The 17,883-nt window shown below is 38.9% G+C and overlaps 1 protein-coding gene across 1 annotated transcript in view; it reads left to right on the top strand.

Annotated features, from left to right (window-relative positions):
• Positions 1-8,842: 8,842 nt before the first annotated feature.
• LOC307000540 (protocadherin Fat 4-like) overlaps positions 8,843-17,883 on the top strand; it is a gene marked incomplete at its 3' end in the record, with an annotated part of 37,868 nt that continues 28,827 nt past the window's right edge. The window contains exons 1-6 of the mRNA XM_079616182.1: positions 8,843-9,503; positions 15,655-15,723; positions 16,427-16,593; positions 17,324-17,368; positions 17,462-17,551; positions 17,626-17,715. Of these exons, the coding sequence (XP_079472308.1) occupies positions 9,197-9,503; positions 15,655-15,723; positions 16,427-16,593; positions 17,324-17,368; positions 17,462-17,551; positions 17,626-17,715 (768 nt within the window). The 5' untranslated portion in view covers positions 8,843-9,196. The remainder of the gene's footprint in view (positions 9,504-15,654; positions 15,724-16,426; positions 16,594-17,323; positions 17,369-17,461; positions 17,552-17,625; positions 17,716-17,883) is intronic.

The following is a 17,883-nucleotide window of genomic DNA, read 5'->3' on the forward strand; positions in this document are numbered from 1 at the left end:
AGATGAAATCAAATATGCTGACTTGTCATCTCCATAGTAGTGGACGAGCCTATATGCACATTTCATACGGATTACATAATCTGAGTCAAGTCAAGTCATCTTCATTTATATAGCGCTTTTAACAATGTAGATTGATTCAAAGCTGCTTTACAGAGATAAAGGTATAATTTAAGGTAACATATATTTTCCAGCTAAAGTTAGTTTTGATTGATTCACTTCCGTCGAAAGGATACTTTGTTGTCGAATTTCCCACAACGCTTTATCTGTAGAGTGGTAAAGGGATCCTCCATAGGGAGAGGCTAGTTGGCACTTCAGCACTGCATTGTCCAGGCGAAAGTCATTCGTCAGATCTGGATACACTCAGAAAAGGTTCTATATAGAACCTTAAAAGGTTCTATAGGCGCTTCGTATTTGGAACCCCTAAAAGGTTCTACACTCTTAGAAAAAAAGGGTTCATTGGGGTTCTATATAGAACCATAGGGTTCTTTACTCAACTCCAAAGAACCTTTTATGCTAAAAAGGTTCTATAATGACAAGAAAGAACCCTTTCTTGGGTTCTGTATAGAACCTTTTAGGGGTTCCAAATATGAAGCGCCTATAGAACCTTTTAAGGTTCTATATAGAACCTTTTCTTCTAAGAGTGTACGGCCTGGATCCGGCAGGCTGCGGGAAAACCTTGGGATAAACAAAGACACTAAAATTAGCGTAGATGCCATTCTTCTTATGATGTAACGAGTACATCAGGATTTATGGAAGGTGTTCCCATGAGAAATTTTATTTTCCACTTGAATCTGTTCATTCAAATGTAGACATTTCAACCTTTGTATAGATATATTTCTCTTGTCTGTGAGGCAGGTACACTGCGTTTCGGTTAATTTATGTGATGCGCTCAAGTTCACTGAGACCGTATCGACAGAAAGCACCATTGTTTTACAAAAGCACAACGTTTTGTTGTGAGTTTAAAAAAATAAAAGTAGCCCCTTTACAGTTTGCATTTATCTGTATGACCAAAAATGACAGAGTATTTTAAGTTAAATGAAAGTTATCGCGCCGACGCCTGTATGTCATGCAGTAAGCGCTCTCTACACACAAACACTTAGATAGCGCACATTTATCTAGGTTAGTAGCCTATTAGAGCGAGCGGACTTGTAAAGTTTCTACTACATGTTTCGAGTAATAAGCCATATTTGAGGTCGATGAATGATAGGCGAATGTTTGGATTTCCTGCCGTTAATGATCTGTCCTTTAGAGACTGCATGATTTCTACTGCGTGACTAAAGATTTCTACTTTAGAGACTGTGTGACTGCGTGACTAGCGGTTAGTCGACTATTAGGGGGCAGCCCTAGTCTTGATTATGACATATTTAAATAGCCCTAATCCTAAACTTGAGATGTAGGCAGCTGTTAAGGGTTGAGTTCCCAACATGGAGGAAACAACACGAGGATCTTCTTAAGACAGAAACCAGGCTCTGGGCTTTAGCATTACAGGATTAACATCTTTGATCATGTGTCCTCAGTTCCAGGATCAGCCGTCATGTGACTCTCACAATGATAAACTCAAGTCACAACAGACACAACACATGGCAAATTCCCTTCAAAGACACGAGTATCTCACTGCTCCACTCATTATGCATTACTGTCTCATAGTGGCTGTCTGGATCACCCGACATGAACCCAGACGTCACTGCCACTTTATTATGAATTGAAATGTTAGTTTAAAACAGAATTCATACTGAAAAATACAGCTGTTTAGAGAGAAATAGCAGTCCTGTAGAGCAAACAGGCGAGATGGTGCTGGATACGCTACAGTCATTGGATTGATTCCCAGGGAATACAAGAACTGCCAAAAACATAAATGTAAATAAATATATGTATTTTTTCAAATATAGCCTCTGTGTCTTTAATTCACATTTTGCAGTTGGTAAAAACTGACAAACATTAAAAATTTGTTATATATAAAGCTTTATTGCAGACACAGGTCCATATAGCACAACATACATCATAAAAATGGAGATACAAAAATACAAAAATACATTAAAAAATAATAATAATTCATAATAGCCTATAGAATATACAGGCTATTACACCAGTGACGTCTAAGCCTTGAAGTGTATCTATAGCAGCTTTTCAGAGGACTGACTAGGGCTTCAATTATATGGTTCACTGAATTGTCCAGTCGACACATAAAACCAAACATCAGTTGCCTTAAGAGTGCCTCACAAGTTGGCACTCTATTGACACAAACAAATGACTGGCACTATGCCACCTAGGGACCCGAAGCAGAAGCCTCATTGCATCATTGTATGCAACCTTTAGCCGCTGCATACTCTTTTTCCTATAGTTAGTCCACAATTGAGCAGTATATAGCGGTGTGATGTAGGTTCTAAACAAAGAGCACTTCACTGAGTCAGAACACATATAAAACTTCCTTATGAGCATATTGGCTTGAGCATAAATTTTACAGCGCTGACGGTACAGGTCTTTGTCATCCGTCCAGTCATTAGAAATAACATGACCTAAATATTTAATTTCCTCACACACAGCAAGAGGGCTGTCTGTCAAATAAAAAGTCGGAAAAGTTGATTTATTGTCCTCATTGCTTCTAACTATCATTAGGTGGCTTTTCTTAGTGACACAATCTCTTTGAGAGCATAGATACACAAATCGGTTCCATGCTTTCTTTTAAACCCAAACTGAATGTCAGTCGTAAGAACATACATTTCTAACTTTGTTAGCAGTATTCTCTCCAGTACTTTAGACAAGATACTGGCTAATGCAATTGGTCGATAATTGTCAATACTATTGATCTTACCAGCCTTGTCTTTAAGCACAGGTAGTAACAATACAGACATAATAGCATTAGGCAGGACACCATGGACCAAACAACCATTAAAGCACATAGAAAGCAAAGGACTGAGCTTATGGCTGGCATATTTTAGATTATGTTAATGATATTTAAATTAGCTAAATTTCCAGGTAACTTGTCAAATAACTTCTAGAATTACTTCAAGTGACCATCGCATTTACCTTTCAATAACAGTCTCATAAAAGTGCCCTTGATGAAGGTCTTTGGTCACTTATTTTGGTGTGGAATGACCCAATTTGGTTTGGAATTTTACATCTATCGCATAACATATATCCAACAAATTGTCTAATTGTAACTTTTTCTGATGTAGTAAGGCAAGGAGGAAAGTGTGTTGGGATAACTCACTCATGTTATCAGAGAACCGGGGTTACACAAGTAACCTAATGTTCTCTTTCAAACATTCGCTCAGTATCTCACTATGGGATATAGACAACTCCTGTATTGCAGATATGCTGTCCGAAGCAGGCATGTCAACCAACTCAGTGATGCAGCGAAAAGAGGAGGTGTGTTCCGGCGCAAACGTTCCCTGCTGCTATTTTGCAGTTTCATAAAACAATTACACCACAGACCAGAAAACCCTAGTCTAAAGACAGCGGCGTGTTATTCAGATGCTATTTTAAGGGCGCATGCTTGGCCATAATGTAGCGTGTGTACGACGCAGCAGTTCATATTTTTGCAAACCATACATAATTACAAGGAAAAATATTACCACACGAGGGAAATCATTGTGGTGTCCATGAAGATGTGAAAAAATAGGCATAAATCTATATTACACATGTAACCAAATTATTCAGGCTAATTGTAGTAATGACGGATCAAACTGTTTGATCAATAGTGGCAAGACACATCGGTATATAAGGACATCTGACAAAGTGTGTTGTCCGTCAAGAACCAGGAATAAAAAATCTGAAGACTGCGAAATCACCGTTACCATCATGTAAGTTGCGTGCGCTGGCAAATCCGCCGTTATAATAGCAATCCGCCATGGAACAAGCGAGTCTGTTCTTAAAGGGAATGTGAGAGGACGCTCTGATTGGTTTATTGCACGTTACGCCCAAACCACACATATATACCCCTTTTCCACCAAGGCAGAGCTGGTGCGGGTTCGGAGCCAGAGCCTTTCAAATCGGTTCTTTGTTTTTCGACCACCAAAGCACCAGCTCCGAACCAGTAAAAGTGGTTCTTAAGTAGCACCGAAACATTGCTGGGCTAGAAGTAAGAACCGCTTGCGTCAGGGGCTGGGGGCGTGGTTACCGTGACCAACAAGACGAAAAGAAACTTGTGACCGCCATTTTTTAAATAGCTGCTAATCGAGCTAATAGCTGCTCGATTGTAATCTCCGTCTATGCAAGTTACGGTGAGCTGCACGAACGCGTTGGATTCGCCGTGTTTGGATGCCGATGTAGTTTCGCAAAGCCATGAGCATGAATAGTAACGCAACGACCGCCATTGTGTTGTTCGAGATGCATCGGAGCGGCGCGGACCGATCAGAGCTCCGGGAGTGTTTGGAGAGCATACGACTCCTTGTGCTTTTGGATCGCTTTCGCAGTGCTATAATGTCACGCGGCGATCGGTCTGCGAGAAGCCGAACCATCTCGAACAAGCCTGGTGTGTTTTTGTTTGGCGCTGCCGCGCTAGCGTTGCTGGGCAACATGAGATGTTCAGATTGTTAGAATAGGGGCCGTAGTGTCTGTCAATCCCCAGACAGCACACAGAAATGGCAGCAAGAAATACCTTTATTGTAGAAAAGCATCTGCCCTTGTCTGAAAGCTCCTGCAGAAAGCATAAGACATCCACAACCAGACAGAGAAAAGGAAAAATGTGTCGGTGTGCACCATTGCTCAAACACGTTCCATTTCCATTCATAATTGTTCCAATCATCCTCGGAGATAAACACGTAATGTTTAAGTTTAATCTCTCACAGGGAGGCGCAAGCCACTTTGTCGTGGGCTGGGTGAAAAATCTCCCCACATGCTCGTGAGAGGAGGTCCTTGCACAACCGAAGAGGCCAAGGCTGGTCGCACAGGAGTTGAATTATCTCCGTCAGCCACAACTTCCCTGGCCAGTTCGGGGCGATCACTATTACTGAGTGACTGTACTCTCCAGAGGTGTAAAGTCCAGGTTCAGAAAGTAAAAGGCCTCCTCAGTATTTTGTTCCAATCACCTGTATTTGTTAATTAGCACAGTTTTTCAGTCAGGATATATAGGCCTAACTAATTAGTGAAATCAGCTGGCTGAGTTCATGGGTGGAATAAACATGGCAGGATTTTTACTTTCTGACCCCTGGACTTTACACCTCTGGTACTCTCTTACCCTTCTTAGAGTTGGCCATGGGTCCACAACCACAGGTGTCTCTCGCTAGAGAGAAGAATAGAGGGCAATGGGTGTTTTCGCGCAGGGCGAAGAAATCTACGGCCGTTTGGCTGAACCTCTCCCACAACCAGCTCACTACCTGAGGAGTGGAGAGTCCATTCACCATACAGAGGATTTCCCCTGGATAGGAGATCCGCCCCCGCATTCATTATTACGATTGCGTTCATTATTACGATTGCGTCATACCCGCGCGACTCTGTCGCACAAGTCGAAAAATTACCGTATGGACAGGCAGAGAAGCTCGCAAGCAATCGGGAGGACGTGGAGGCATAAAGTCAAGGGAGAAGCCCATAGAGAGTGATAAAGTTGCTCCCGCTGCTAGCTCATGGACAGCAAATACCCACGCTCTCCGTCTCTGCGAGATTCGGAAGGGAATGATTCAGATTTCTCTCGGCACAGCTACTAGAAGACCTACAGGTTGCTCACGTCACATCTACGTCGTCAAGCTCAGTTTGAGCCTGCGCAGTTCGCCTTGCGATCAGGAAGTGAGTGCTTCTAATTGACTTCATTTCTCTCCGTTGAAACCTATGGGGTCGCTGTGTCCAGTTTATATACTGTCTATGATCGATCTGCACTTCAGATTCTGACAGGAAATAGTAGACCATCCGGGTATCTTAGAAACACTTATTTCAACATACTACGATTTGGGACGTACTCATTCTTCTTTTGAATACTATTTAGGACGGATAGTATGCGAATTGGGACGCAGCCTCAGACCGCATTCTACATTAGAATTTAACCAAGCCATGAAATAAATCTTACTATATATTTAGTTTTATCTATTGTCTACTGCTAAAACTTTTTTTTTACAGGACAACAGTCTTCTAATGAAGAAAAATGCTTGTCAGGATATAATAGGAAACCACTTTATTCAGTAACGTGTTTTATATTCAAGTGAAATGATTTAAGATTAAATTACGTGAGTTTGAACATTAGAGTATAATATTCATTTTCCAATCATAAATCAGAATGACAACTGTCTGTCCACTTTGTCACCAGCATAATGAAAATAATAATGAAAAATTAAACTTAATCTTAAAAGTGTATGATCGTTTAAATTGTTATACATCTCGTTTTTTACAACTTGTGTGATTTAGTGTATTTTGTGTTACCATGTTCAGGCTTTAAGCGGTTTGTTAAGTCCTAAACCCAATGACTTGTTTCTGTTTAAGGAACCTCAGAGATAAACTGTGCAACTGGAACCGATCTCAGAGTTGAAGAAATCCAGGAGGGATATGAAGGTGAGAAATATATGAAGGTGTATTACTTTATTTCAATGTAAATGATATTGGTATTGATTTGTATTGAGCAGCTCAAATAAAATAATCAGTGTTGGGAAGGTTACTTTGGAAATGCAATAGGTTACAGATTACAAGTTACCCTATTTAAAATGTAATAGGCCTAAGTAGTGTAACTATTTAAATTACTTTATCAAAGTAATGTAACGGATTACATTTGATTACTTTTCTAATTTCCAGCACTTACACATTTTCACTCGCCATGGAAACTCTTGTAGCCTAAAGAACCAATCAAAAGCATCAGAATAGCGTCGCTTTACTAAACGGCATTTAAATAGCAGAAGACATCGTACACATCAACAACGGGCAACGCAACAAATTAATAGGCTATTATTCAACATATCCTAGCTTTTTACAGAACATATTCAGATGTAATCTCCTTTGAAATCATTAACATTTTCTTAAGTAACTGAATTTAATTACACATTTTTTTCTTGGTAGGCCTAACTGTAACCGATTACAGTTAGATCTACATTAATTTTGTAATTAAATTACGTAACTCAGTTACATGTAACTAGTTACTCCCCAAAGTAAAAAAATATTGATATTTGATAAAAATGCCTTTGGTTGTGAATATTAAAAAAAATGTTAGAACAATTCTGGGATTGCATTTATGTTTAGATTGTGTGTCAGAATATGTATTTGATCTGGCCTTCAGGATAGAGTTTCACTAATATCGGACCTGGTGATCATCTGGTGCTGGAGGGATACCGCTTTCCCATTGGTGTAACATTTCTGGAGCTGGTTTACTCTAATGGAGACTCAACCGCTACTGTACGAACCATCAAACGACTGGACGCTGATGTACTAAAGGAGGTTTGTCCCTCACTGATCCACACACATATATACACTGTAAAACATTTTTGTGTCCGTTTAAAATGTACTTAATGTGGTAACATCTTCAAAAACTGTTTTTTTTGTTGAAATTAAATTAAATAATTTATTTATTATTATACTGATTATTACTGAAAAACAAGGTTTTACTGAAGCATAACCAGCAGATATAACCTGATTTCTCCAGCTAAGTAAAATTACTTAAGTTTGATATAATCTTTTTTGTTTTATATTATAAAAGTCCTTTTCCACCACTCAAAAAATATATTCATTGCCCTTTCTTTACATACAATTTAATTTAGTTTAATGTACATTATTTATTACATTTTTGTTTGTCCAACCTAATTTAAAAATGAATTTACTGAGGCTTAATTTTCAATCAAGTCGTGTCATTCATCATTATACACAATGTAGCCTATATAATGAACCACTAAGCAAAGACAGGTGTCAGTACTGACAGTTTATGCATAGCTCAATGAGTGCCCACAAGAAGTGATGGGCAGATCGAGGCTTCGTGAAGCAATGAAACAGTTGAACCAAATGGTCCATATTGTTTCGAGGCTTCGAATCAATCCGACACCCGTCTCCACGGTGACACCTAGTGGTCACTTGCAGGTGTTGATCTGAAACAACCTTGACGAGCCATTAAAATTGTTTTTATTTTTTTTTATTATTGTACTTTTCTAATATGTGAATCTTGTAACCTATAGGCTCCTCACTGTGCATAATGTTATTTTGGTCCTGCAAAATGAATATTAATAAAAGAAATCAAGCCACAATGTCTCACTTTTTTAGATATTTTTATTAAAAAATATAATTTCCTCTGCTGTGGAAGGACTTAGCCTACTTCTTTTTTTACAGATAATTTCTCCAGCCTTTGAAAAAATCCTCTCACAAGGGACACTTGTTGCTGGCATGCAAAGACATTTTTTAGCCATGACATACAAATGAGGAAAGATTACTGCTCTCTCCAGTAAGTTAGTGGATCATGAGTTCTGGGCATCTATCTATCCAAATCTATCTATCTATCTATATGAATCTAGATATGTATCTATAATCTATGTACCTAGATATGTATCTATAATCTATCTATGTATTTATATATGTAGGCTATCTATAATCTATCTATATATGTATCTATCTATTAATCTAGCTGTCTATTTATATCTATCTATTGATGTGTCACTATATGTAGGCTATACTCTGTCTGTCTCTAGCCTATCAGTCAATGTGTTGTGTAAATTTAAATGTAAGCCTAACCTATAGCTAACTAATCAAATCGCACTATGTCACTATATCACCAAAAATCCGCTATCTCAAAATCAAACTCCTCTCATAAAAACCCACGAGGTCAATATGCGTTGATTTCACTTTTATACAGATGTGCGATTGTGTGGTCTGTTCCCGACCTGTCAATCAAACGCCGATTCGGCGGATCACAGCTGATGAAACACTTATGAAACACTTATGAAACACTTCGAGGCTTCGTTTGGCCATAGTCACATGACATGGGTGTTTTGAATCACGCTTCGGATCAGTGTTTCGAAACATCTGCGCATCGGGATCTCGCAAAGCTTCGGAAAGACTGTGTCGCGTCAGCCATCCCTACTTTTTGGTGGCTTTCGTCAACAAAACTTTAACGCCAGGAACGCCGTATTATTCTGTTCGACAAGAAAACTTGTCTTTCTGAACGGAACATTTCTCGCGCTCGTCCAGAGTCGCTGTTTTCTAATTATTTGTTGGTTTGGCTGGAGGATCTGTTCCTCATCGCGTAGTTTGGGGGACAGGGGTTGGGTTGGATATATATAAATTTCACTTTTCCTTCATGGCCTCCTCCAGGATGTATCTTCTTATGAAATGCATGCTGATTTTCCAACTTGTGGTGCTGATCGCGAAAAACAGTCGGGCGCTCCTTTGTATGCGCTGTGATCAATCCAAATGCGAGGAGCCCAAGCACTGTGCTGGCTCGCTGGTGTTGGGGATCTGCGGCTGCTGCTCGGTTTGTGCCAAGCAGAAGAACGAGAGCTGCGGCGGGATTTACGGCATGGAGGGGACTTGCGACAGCGGTCTCCGGTGCGTGTTCAGACCCCCGTCATACGGCTTCATGGGGTCCGAGGTTGGAGTTTGTAAAGGTCTGTATACACGTTCCATTTACTCTCTGAAAAGTTGCCATCTATGTTCATTGCTTTAATCGAGTCTAATGATGGTGAAAGGAATTAAATAAATCACATCACTTCTGCCTCCATCTGTATGGGGAAACTAACCCAAAGCGGATGTTTTCTGGCAAGCTCTATTAACAATAAATGTAGCCCAGAGCCATATAGGAGGATCTTTGTTGACATCTTTGTACGCATGCGCGAGTGGTTGTGTGGCAACAAAACAAACGGTATGGCGGGCTGTAAAGACGCGACGAGCACTTTCAAGAGAGTTAGCGGGCGAAATCCACAATATATAAGCACTTTAACATCTGAAGACCAGAGGAGGTTTGGAGAAAAGCTCAACATTTGTATTGGTGACAAAATCGAAGTTATTCAAAGCCCATATGAGATCTGGGATGACAAAAAACGTTGGTCCGACTCGCCCGTGTCTTGGCCACCAATCTGCTGGGGAGACATTTATTCTTATTTAATAGAAACCCCTGGACCCTTCTCTCATGAAAGATTAAAGGCTTTCAAAAGTCTGGAAAAGCAGCGATCGTGCTAAAAGACACCTGAATCAGAACGCGAAAACATATGACTCGTTTGATTTGACTCAGTTTTTTATTTATTTTTATTCAATCTTCTATAAATACATAGTCACTAAGACCTACCATGAACAAAATGAGCCTCACAAACTCGATCAGAAGCTGCAGGAACTTCTTCGGAGCGTCCAGGTTCAATCGCCTAATTGCACACGAAAAAACTTTTTATCATGCCCCCAAGGAGCGTACAATCGACCACACAGCAAGAGTGAACCATCCTATTCTCTAAATCCTCCTCCAAACGTGAAAAACAATCAACAGGTATCTAGCGGTGTTTCCTGCCACACGATTCCCATGATGCAACGCGACAAACAATGACGTCACAAAAGATCCTCCTATAGACCATTTCAAACATAGACATGTATAGAAAGGCTAGATGGCTCAAGGGGCGGAGTCAGCTGTGTCGTCACTTGGCGGCCATCTTAGGTCAGGAGACTGCGCTGCTGCTCCCTGCTGCTGTGGACGGAAGGTGAGTGACATACGCCAACTAAAATGCTCGTAACTTGCTGAATTCTTGACGGATTTACAAACAGTTTGGTTTATTACAAACCTTATTAACGTGGCTATGATTTGTGCTGATGCCGATGTTTAAATTGTAGCTTCACGTTTTGAGAAACGCTTAACATTGCAGCGTAGCAGTTAAATAGCCGCATCCCTGACGTTTATGACACACCAAGCCGTTTGAAAATCGGTTGAAAATTGAGCAAAATATAGTTATTTCAGCACTACATGCACAATAGACTTTAATGTTATAACTGGACGAGCGGTGCTGTCCTAAGATGGCCGCCGTGTGACGTCGTCGGGTCGCATTGGCTCTCAGCGCCGGTAAGCTATCTAGCCTTTCTATACATGTCTATAATTGTTCTGTGTAGGCTGCCATCTTGTGGCGACACCAGTGGTGTAGTCTACGTGATACGCAGGTATACGCCGTATACCCACTAGGAAATGCCAAGTATTTCCGTATACCCACTAAAAAAAGCGTGAGGATACGTAACAACTTCGTTTTGTGACAGAACTTTCACACTTTCATTCATAAATTCACCGCGTCTGTGTTTGCAATGGACACCGATCAAATCGCGTGAATATTAAAAACTCAAAGAGACTGCAGTTGTTCAACGCGTCTCTGGGAATGAGCGCTCAATGTGTGCTCTACTACACACACACACTGAAGCAAGCGCGTGCTTGTGTCAGCGCTTCACTGTAGCTATGAGGACATGATGTAGGCTACACATGACACATGAACTTCATCACAGAGCTGCTATGAGAGTCACTTCATGAGAATTTCACCATTTCACAGTATACTCACTACAAAAAACTAGACTACACCACTGGGCGACACCATTACTGAGCTGTTACCGGTATGTAAACAAACCTCCGTGATAACGCACCCTCGATGACAGCAACAGCCAGGCAGAATGACTTGTTGGGTTGATGATGTTAGACAGTGGCCTCCAGTCACAGATGAACGTACAAACGATCTTACAGATTATTTATGAAAATAGCTTGGTAATAACTATGCTAGCTAGGCTAACGTTAGCTAACGAGGAAACTATAAAAAGATCTGTCCATTTGGCAGCAATAAATAAATGAATGACATCAAATAAACGAATTCATGTTTTTCATTTGTGTCCATTATTTATCTCATTTTCACATTGCAAAAGGCAAGGGTAAGGTACAGCTAGAAAGTATACATAATATCGACCAATTAGTGTTTTTAAACCATGGAAAGAGGTCAATATAACAGCAGAACAGTGTCACATAACGTTATATTTAGCTCAGGAAAGCCATTAATGACCATAGCATGTTAATTGAATAGAAAAAATAGCTAGAGAGGAGATTTTGCTGAGCACTATATTACATATTTATTATATTTTTTACTTATGTCATTAAATAATTGTTATTATAACAAAAATTGCATTATATTTAATTTATTTAATGTTTACAGCATTAGGTGATTCTTTTTTTAATAAAATTTTAAATAAACATGTTTCCAAATTAGTCAATATTGAATCAAAATCGGAATCAAATCACAAGAATGGAATTGAAATCTTGAAATCTTTGTCAAGCAATAATAAAAACTGTATCCTACCAGTCATTGTACAATGTAAACATTGTAACATGTTGTCACTAAACTTCATAAAATTCTATTTAGTTACCAAATGTTTTGACAATCCCCCCCCCCCCCCCCCCCACAAAAAAAATCTGTCACAGTCAAGCAAATCAAACATTAACAACAGACATAACAGTAATGTTACTAACGTTACTGCCCCCAATGCGCCCCTTCTGCATCACAGTCCCGCCCACAGCCGGTGCCGGAAGTAAAAATTCAATACAATTTCTCCATAGACAGTTGGGGTATAAGCCATAAAAACGTAACCATACATGGTAGACTTAAAACCAGCTACGGCTGTACTAAGCGATTGTATATGCTCATATAAACGCCAAAAGTTCATGGGGCACTAACCTTGTTTTGAGATAAATGCCTTTTATTCGCGATGTCTTGGATAAGTACTTCATTACCCACAATCCTGAACAATCCCACAATCCCACAGTGATCTGATTGGTGGAAGCATAGACAGTATATAAGATGCCTGACAGTTGGCAGTCTTCTAGTAGCTGTGCCGATGGAAATCTGAATCATTCCCTTCCGAATCTCACAGAGACGGAGAGCGTGAGCATTAGCTGTCCATGAGCTAGCAGCAGGAGCAACTTCATCACTCTCTATGGGCTTCTCCCTTCACTTTATCGGACTTTATGCCTCCACGTCCCCCCGATTGCTTGCGAGCTTCTCCGCCGGTACGGTAATTTCTCTACAGTGCGACAGAGAGTCGCGTGAGTTATGACGCAATCGTTAGCCTATTTTTACAAAATCTGTTTCTACGGGGCCATAACGTAAGGTACAAGGTAATGGAGCCTTTTATACATTGTCGTGTTTCTTTAGAAATAAATAATGGACAAATGGAGTCTTTGGACGCCTCAGATGTAAAGTTATTCGCTGTCAAAGTGACGCAAAAATTAGTGGGAGTCAATGGAATGCGAACAGCAGGTGATGTTCTGCTACAATGGCGGCGCCCGGGGAGGCTTCAGTTTCCGGCGGATGGATTACCCCATTGGGTGGAAGTCATGTAAACCCGCGAAGGTCCGTGAAAAAACAAACAGAGCGTTGCCATGGGAGCAGGATTCTAACGTAGAGACCTATTTTTTTTACAGTCTATGGTAGAGACGGAACAAACTGTTTTCTTTAGCGGAAGCCATATAAATCTTTTTAAAATTAATAAATTCCTTTTTAAATTAATATTTTGTGTCAAATTATTGATTAATTTGGTAGGTAACACCAACGGCACCTATAGAAAGGTATAGAAAGGAGCTTTATAGATCGCGGCATCGCCCATAGACCTTAAAACAATCAGCGGATAACTTTGTGTAACTTAACTTTGTGTTCGCCTACGTGTCGCCATACAAATAAATGCTCCTGATAAATTATGTTATTAAAGCATAACATTCACAATCCACTGTTAATTTAACATAAAAGCAAGCATGCTGCGTGTATAGAGCTGGTAAGTCCCGCCCCCTCCACTAACCCCGCTGGACCTCAAAGTTGAAAAAGCGTCAACGCAAGTGAATGGGAAAAAATAATTATTTTCTGGTCCCGTTTGAATTGTGCCATGAATGTGAACATGTTGTCTGTGAATTTTTTATATAATCTTTCGTGTGAAGAATGCTACAATTTAGCGGGTAGAAGTTTGATACGGGTAGACTTTGTGTGAGAACACTTTGTGGACTACAACTCTTCGCTGCTGTCGACGCGTTTGAAACGTCAACACCACTAGCTCACGGCTCTAGCTCACGGATCCCGCTAGACATGGCTGTGTCTTTGGTGCACTTCACCGCCTTCTTTCAGGGAGAGGACAAAATCGTTGAGGTTGGCGAAAACCACGGGTAAGTCAACTTTATGCGGTGACGTCACATAGGCGACATGTAGTCTTTCTCGTTATGTCTTTTCCACAACTGCTAGCCGACGAATCATACCATATACTGTCAAACTTGTAACATGAAAGATTATATAAAAAATTCACAGACAACATATGTTCACATTCATGGCACAATTCAAACGGGACCAGAAAATAATTATTTTCTCCCATTCACTTGCATTGACGGTTTTTCAACTTTGAGGTCCAGCGGGGTTTTACGGAGGGGGCGGGACTTACCAGCTCTATATGGTTTGACATGAATGCGCGCAAATGCGCACTCTCTTAATAATTCTTAAAAAGCTGACATGAGTTCATCGCGATCTCATACATCTATGTTATTATCAATGAAGCTGACTGCATAACGAATCTTTCATAATATCTTTTAAAATCAGATGATTTGCCAGTATGCAGAATTCAGCACTGAACAATAAGTCAGTTTTGAGCGGTGAGGGGTTTCTATCTTAAATGCTTCTGATTGGCCATTGCGTTCCAGAAATCAACACATATGTCTGTGATTGGCTACATCGCTCAACGCTGCAAACATGTTACAAATAGAAACTCTGGACTGTAAATCGTTTCTATTTTGTTTTAGTTGTTCTTGTTGCTTTTCTGCAACATGTGAATAACAATTTATTAGTTTTATATGTTTTATTCATATTTATATGTAATCGTTTTATTCTCCCGCAGCCGCACACACATAGTGAGGCTACCGCCCGCACTCGCACTCGGCCATCACATCTAGTCCCGCGCCGCACGTCTCTCGGCCCGAGTATAGCGGCGGTAAATATCGGCTCGGGCAGAGAATCTGAGCTCTAAACAGGACAGAGTAACACGGCTGATATCGCTCATATACATTTTGTTGACGATGTAGTTACGGCGGCAGGCTTGTGTTGCTTAGTTCCAAAGTGCTGCGGGAAACCTTGTGTTACGCTAACACACCGGACATTATTCAGCCTGTTGTTCTGTGTGCTGTTGTGCAGCTGAATAACTTGCCTTTCCAGATTAAATATCTGTTCTTGGTATTGGATTTTGTGAAATAAATTTCTAAATAAATGCGACTTATAGTCTGGTGCGACTTATATATGTTTTTTTCTTCTTCATGACGCAATTTTTGACTGATGCGACTTATACTCCGGAGCGACTTATAGTCCGGAAAATACGGGTATGTGACATTTGGAGGATTATGAATGATAATGAAAAGCAATACACATGGGCTCATGTACGCGATAATCGTATATCATTAGCTATAGGTTAGATAGATTTTATGTTTTTAAACATCATTTGAATGTGTTTAACAAATGTTTTATCACACCTTTGTCTTTTTCTGATCATAATGGTCAGTTGTATTCATTTTCCAATCATAAATCAGAATGACAACTGTCTGTCCACTTTGTCACCAGCATAATGAAAATAATAATGAAAAATTAAACTTAATCTTAAAAGTGTATGCTCGTTTAAATTGTTTTACATCTCGTTTTTACAAATTGTGTGATTTTGTGTATTTTGTGTTACCATGTTCAGGCTTTAAGCGGTTTGTTAAGTCCTAAACCCAATGACTTGTTTCTGTTTAAGGAACCTCAGAGATAAACTGTGTAACTGAAACCAATCTCAGAGTTGGGGCAATCCAGGAGGGATATGAAGGTGAGAAATATATGAAGGTGTATTACTTTATCTCAATGTAAATGATATTGGTATTGATTTGTATTGAGCAGCTCAAATAAAATAATCAGTGTTGGGAAGGTTACTTTGGAAATGCAATAGGTTACAGATTACAAGTTACCCTATTTAAAATGTAATAAGTAGTGTAACTATTTAAATTATTTTATCAAAGTAATGTAACGGATTACATTTGATTACTTCTACTTTCCAGCACTGGTATGCATTTTCATCACTCGCCATGGAAACTCTTGTAGCCTAAAGAACCAATCAAAAGCATCAGAATAGCATTGCTTGACTAAACGGCCTTTAAATAGCGAAGACATCGTACACATCAACAACGGGCAACGCAACAAATTCATATTATTCAACATATCCTATCTTTTTACAGAACATATTCAGATGTAACCGCCATTGAAATCGTTAACATTTTCTTAACTGTAATTTTATTACACATTTTTTTCTCGGTAACTGTAACCGATTGTTAGGTCTATATAAATTTTGTAATTAAATTACGTAACTCAGTTACATGTAACTAGTAACTCCCCAAAGTAAAAAATAATTGATATTTAATAAAAAAAAACACAATCATATTGCTTGTGAATATTAAGAGTAATGCAAGAACAATTCTGGCATTGCATTTATGTTTAGATTGTGTGTCAGAATATGTATTTGATCTGGCCTTCAGGAGATGTAGAGAGTTTCACTAATATCGGACCTGATGATCGTCTGAAGCTGGAGTCACATCATCTCTTTCCCATTGGTGTAACATTTCTGGAGCTGGTTTACTCTGATGGAGACTCAACCGCTACTGTACGAACCAAAGAACCACTGGACGCTGATGTACTAAAGGAGGTTCGTCCCTCACTGATCCACACACATATATACACTGAAAAACATTTTTGTGTCCGTTCAAAATGTACTTAATGTGGTAACATATTCAAAAACTGTTTTTGTTGAAATAAATTAAGATTACTGATTGATTATTACTGAAAAACAAGGTTTTACTGAAGCATAACCAGCAGATATAACCTGATTTCTCCAGCTAAGTCAAATTACTTAAGTTTGATATAATCTTTTTTTGTTTTATATTATAAAAATCCTTTTCCACCACTCAAAAAAATATATATTTATTACCCTTTCTTTACATACAATTTAATTTACATTATTTATTACATTTTTGTTTGTCCAACCTAATTTAAAAAATATTTTTTTACTGTTTCAACTCAATTAAGTTAAAACAGTATTCCCGTGTTTTATCTTACATAAACCTGATTGAACAACAACAGAATTAGAATTTATAGGTAGAATCAGGTAGAAATACCTCATCAGGTATTTAATATATAATTTATATATATTAAATATATAAGAATCAGGTAGACATATATACATACATATATATATATATATATATATATATTAATACCTTTAATGGGATTTAAGCTTATCAATAACTAAAAACAAACAAACAATAGACCCTACTGACTAATAGTTTAGCTTATAGTTAATTGTATTAAATTTTATTTTTTAATTTCATAAAGAAAGGAAGTGCCACATGTCTCTTTGTGTGTTTCATTTCTTCTAGACAGGAGGGATTTTGTATTATTCACTCACTTGCCCAAACTCGGCGGTAAGTTTAAACAAAAACATTATCAAATTATTCAATAAGACAAAGTATTCAGCACATAAACCTTCACTGTAAAGTCTTCATTCTCCATTTCAGCTGAAAACCGTCAGGACGTTTAAAGTTCTGGATGTCAATGACAATCCTCCGATCTTCCAGAGTAAAACATACAGCGCCACAGTGTCAGAGGTGTGTGTAATGTCACATCTTTATACAGCAGAAGTGTGTTTGGTTCTCTGTGTAAACTGTGTGTTTTGCTCCAGGCGACAGCTGTGGGTACAGATGTGCTCAGTGTGAAGGCTGAAGATGCAGATGTTTCTTCAGAAAACAGCAATATTACATATTCTATACTGGTAAATCATGAATGATTCTCATATTTTTGATATAATATCATGCTTCCACAAAACTGCATTAGTATCAGGCACTAGATATATTAACATTTCCAACAGGACTGTATTACTGTATATTACAGTTTTTACCAACTGCTTACACACAAAATATTTTCATGTCACACGATTTTT

Source organism: Phoxinus phoxinus (genome assembly GCF_949152265.1).
Source record: "Phoxinus phoxinus genome assembly, chromosome: 6".
Lineage (NCBI taxonomy): Eukaryota > Metazoa > Chordata > Actinopteri > Cypriniformes > Leuciscidae > Phoxinus > Phoxinus phoxinus.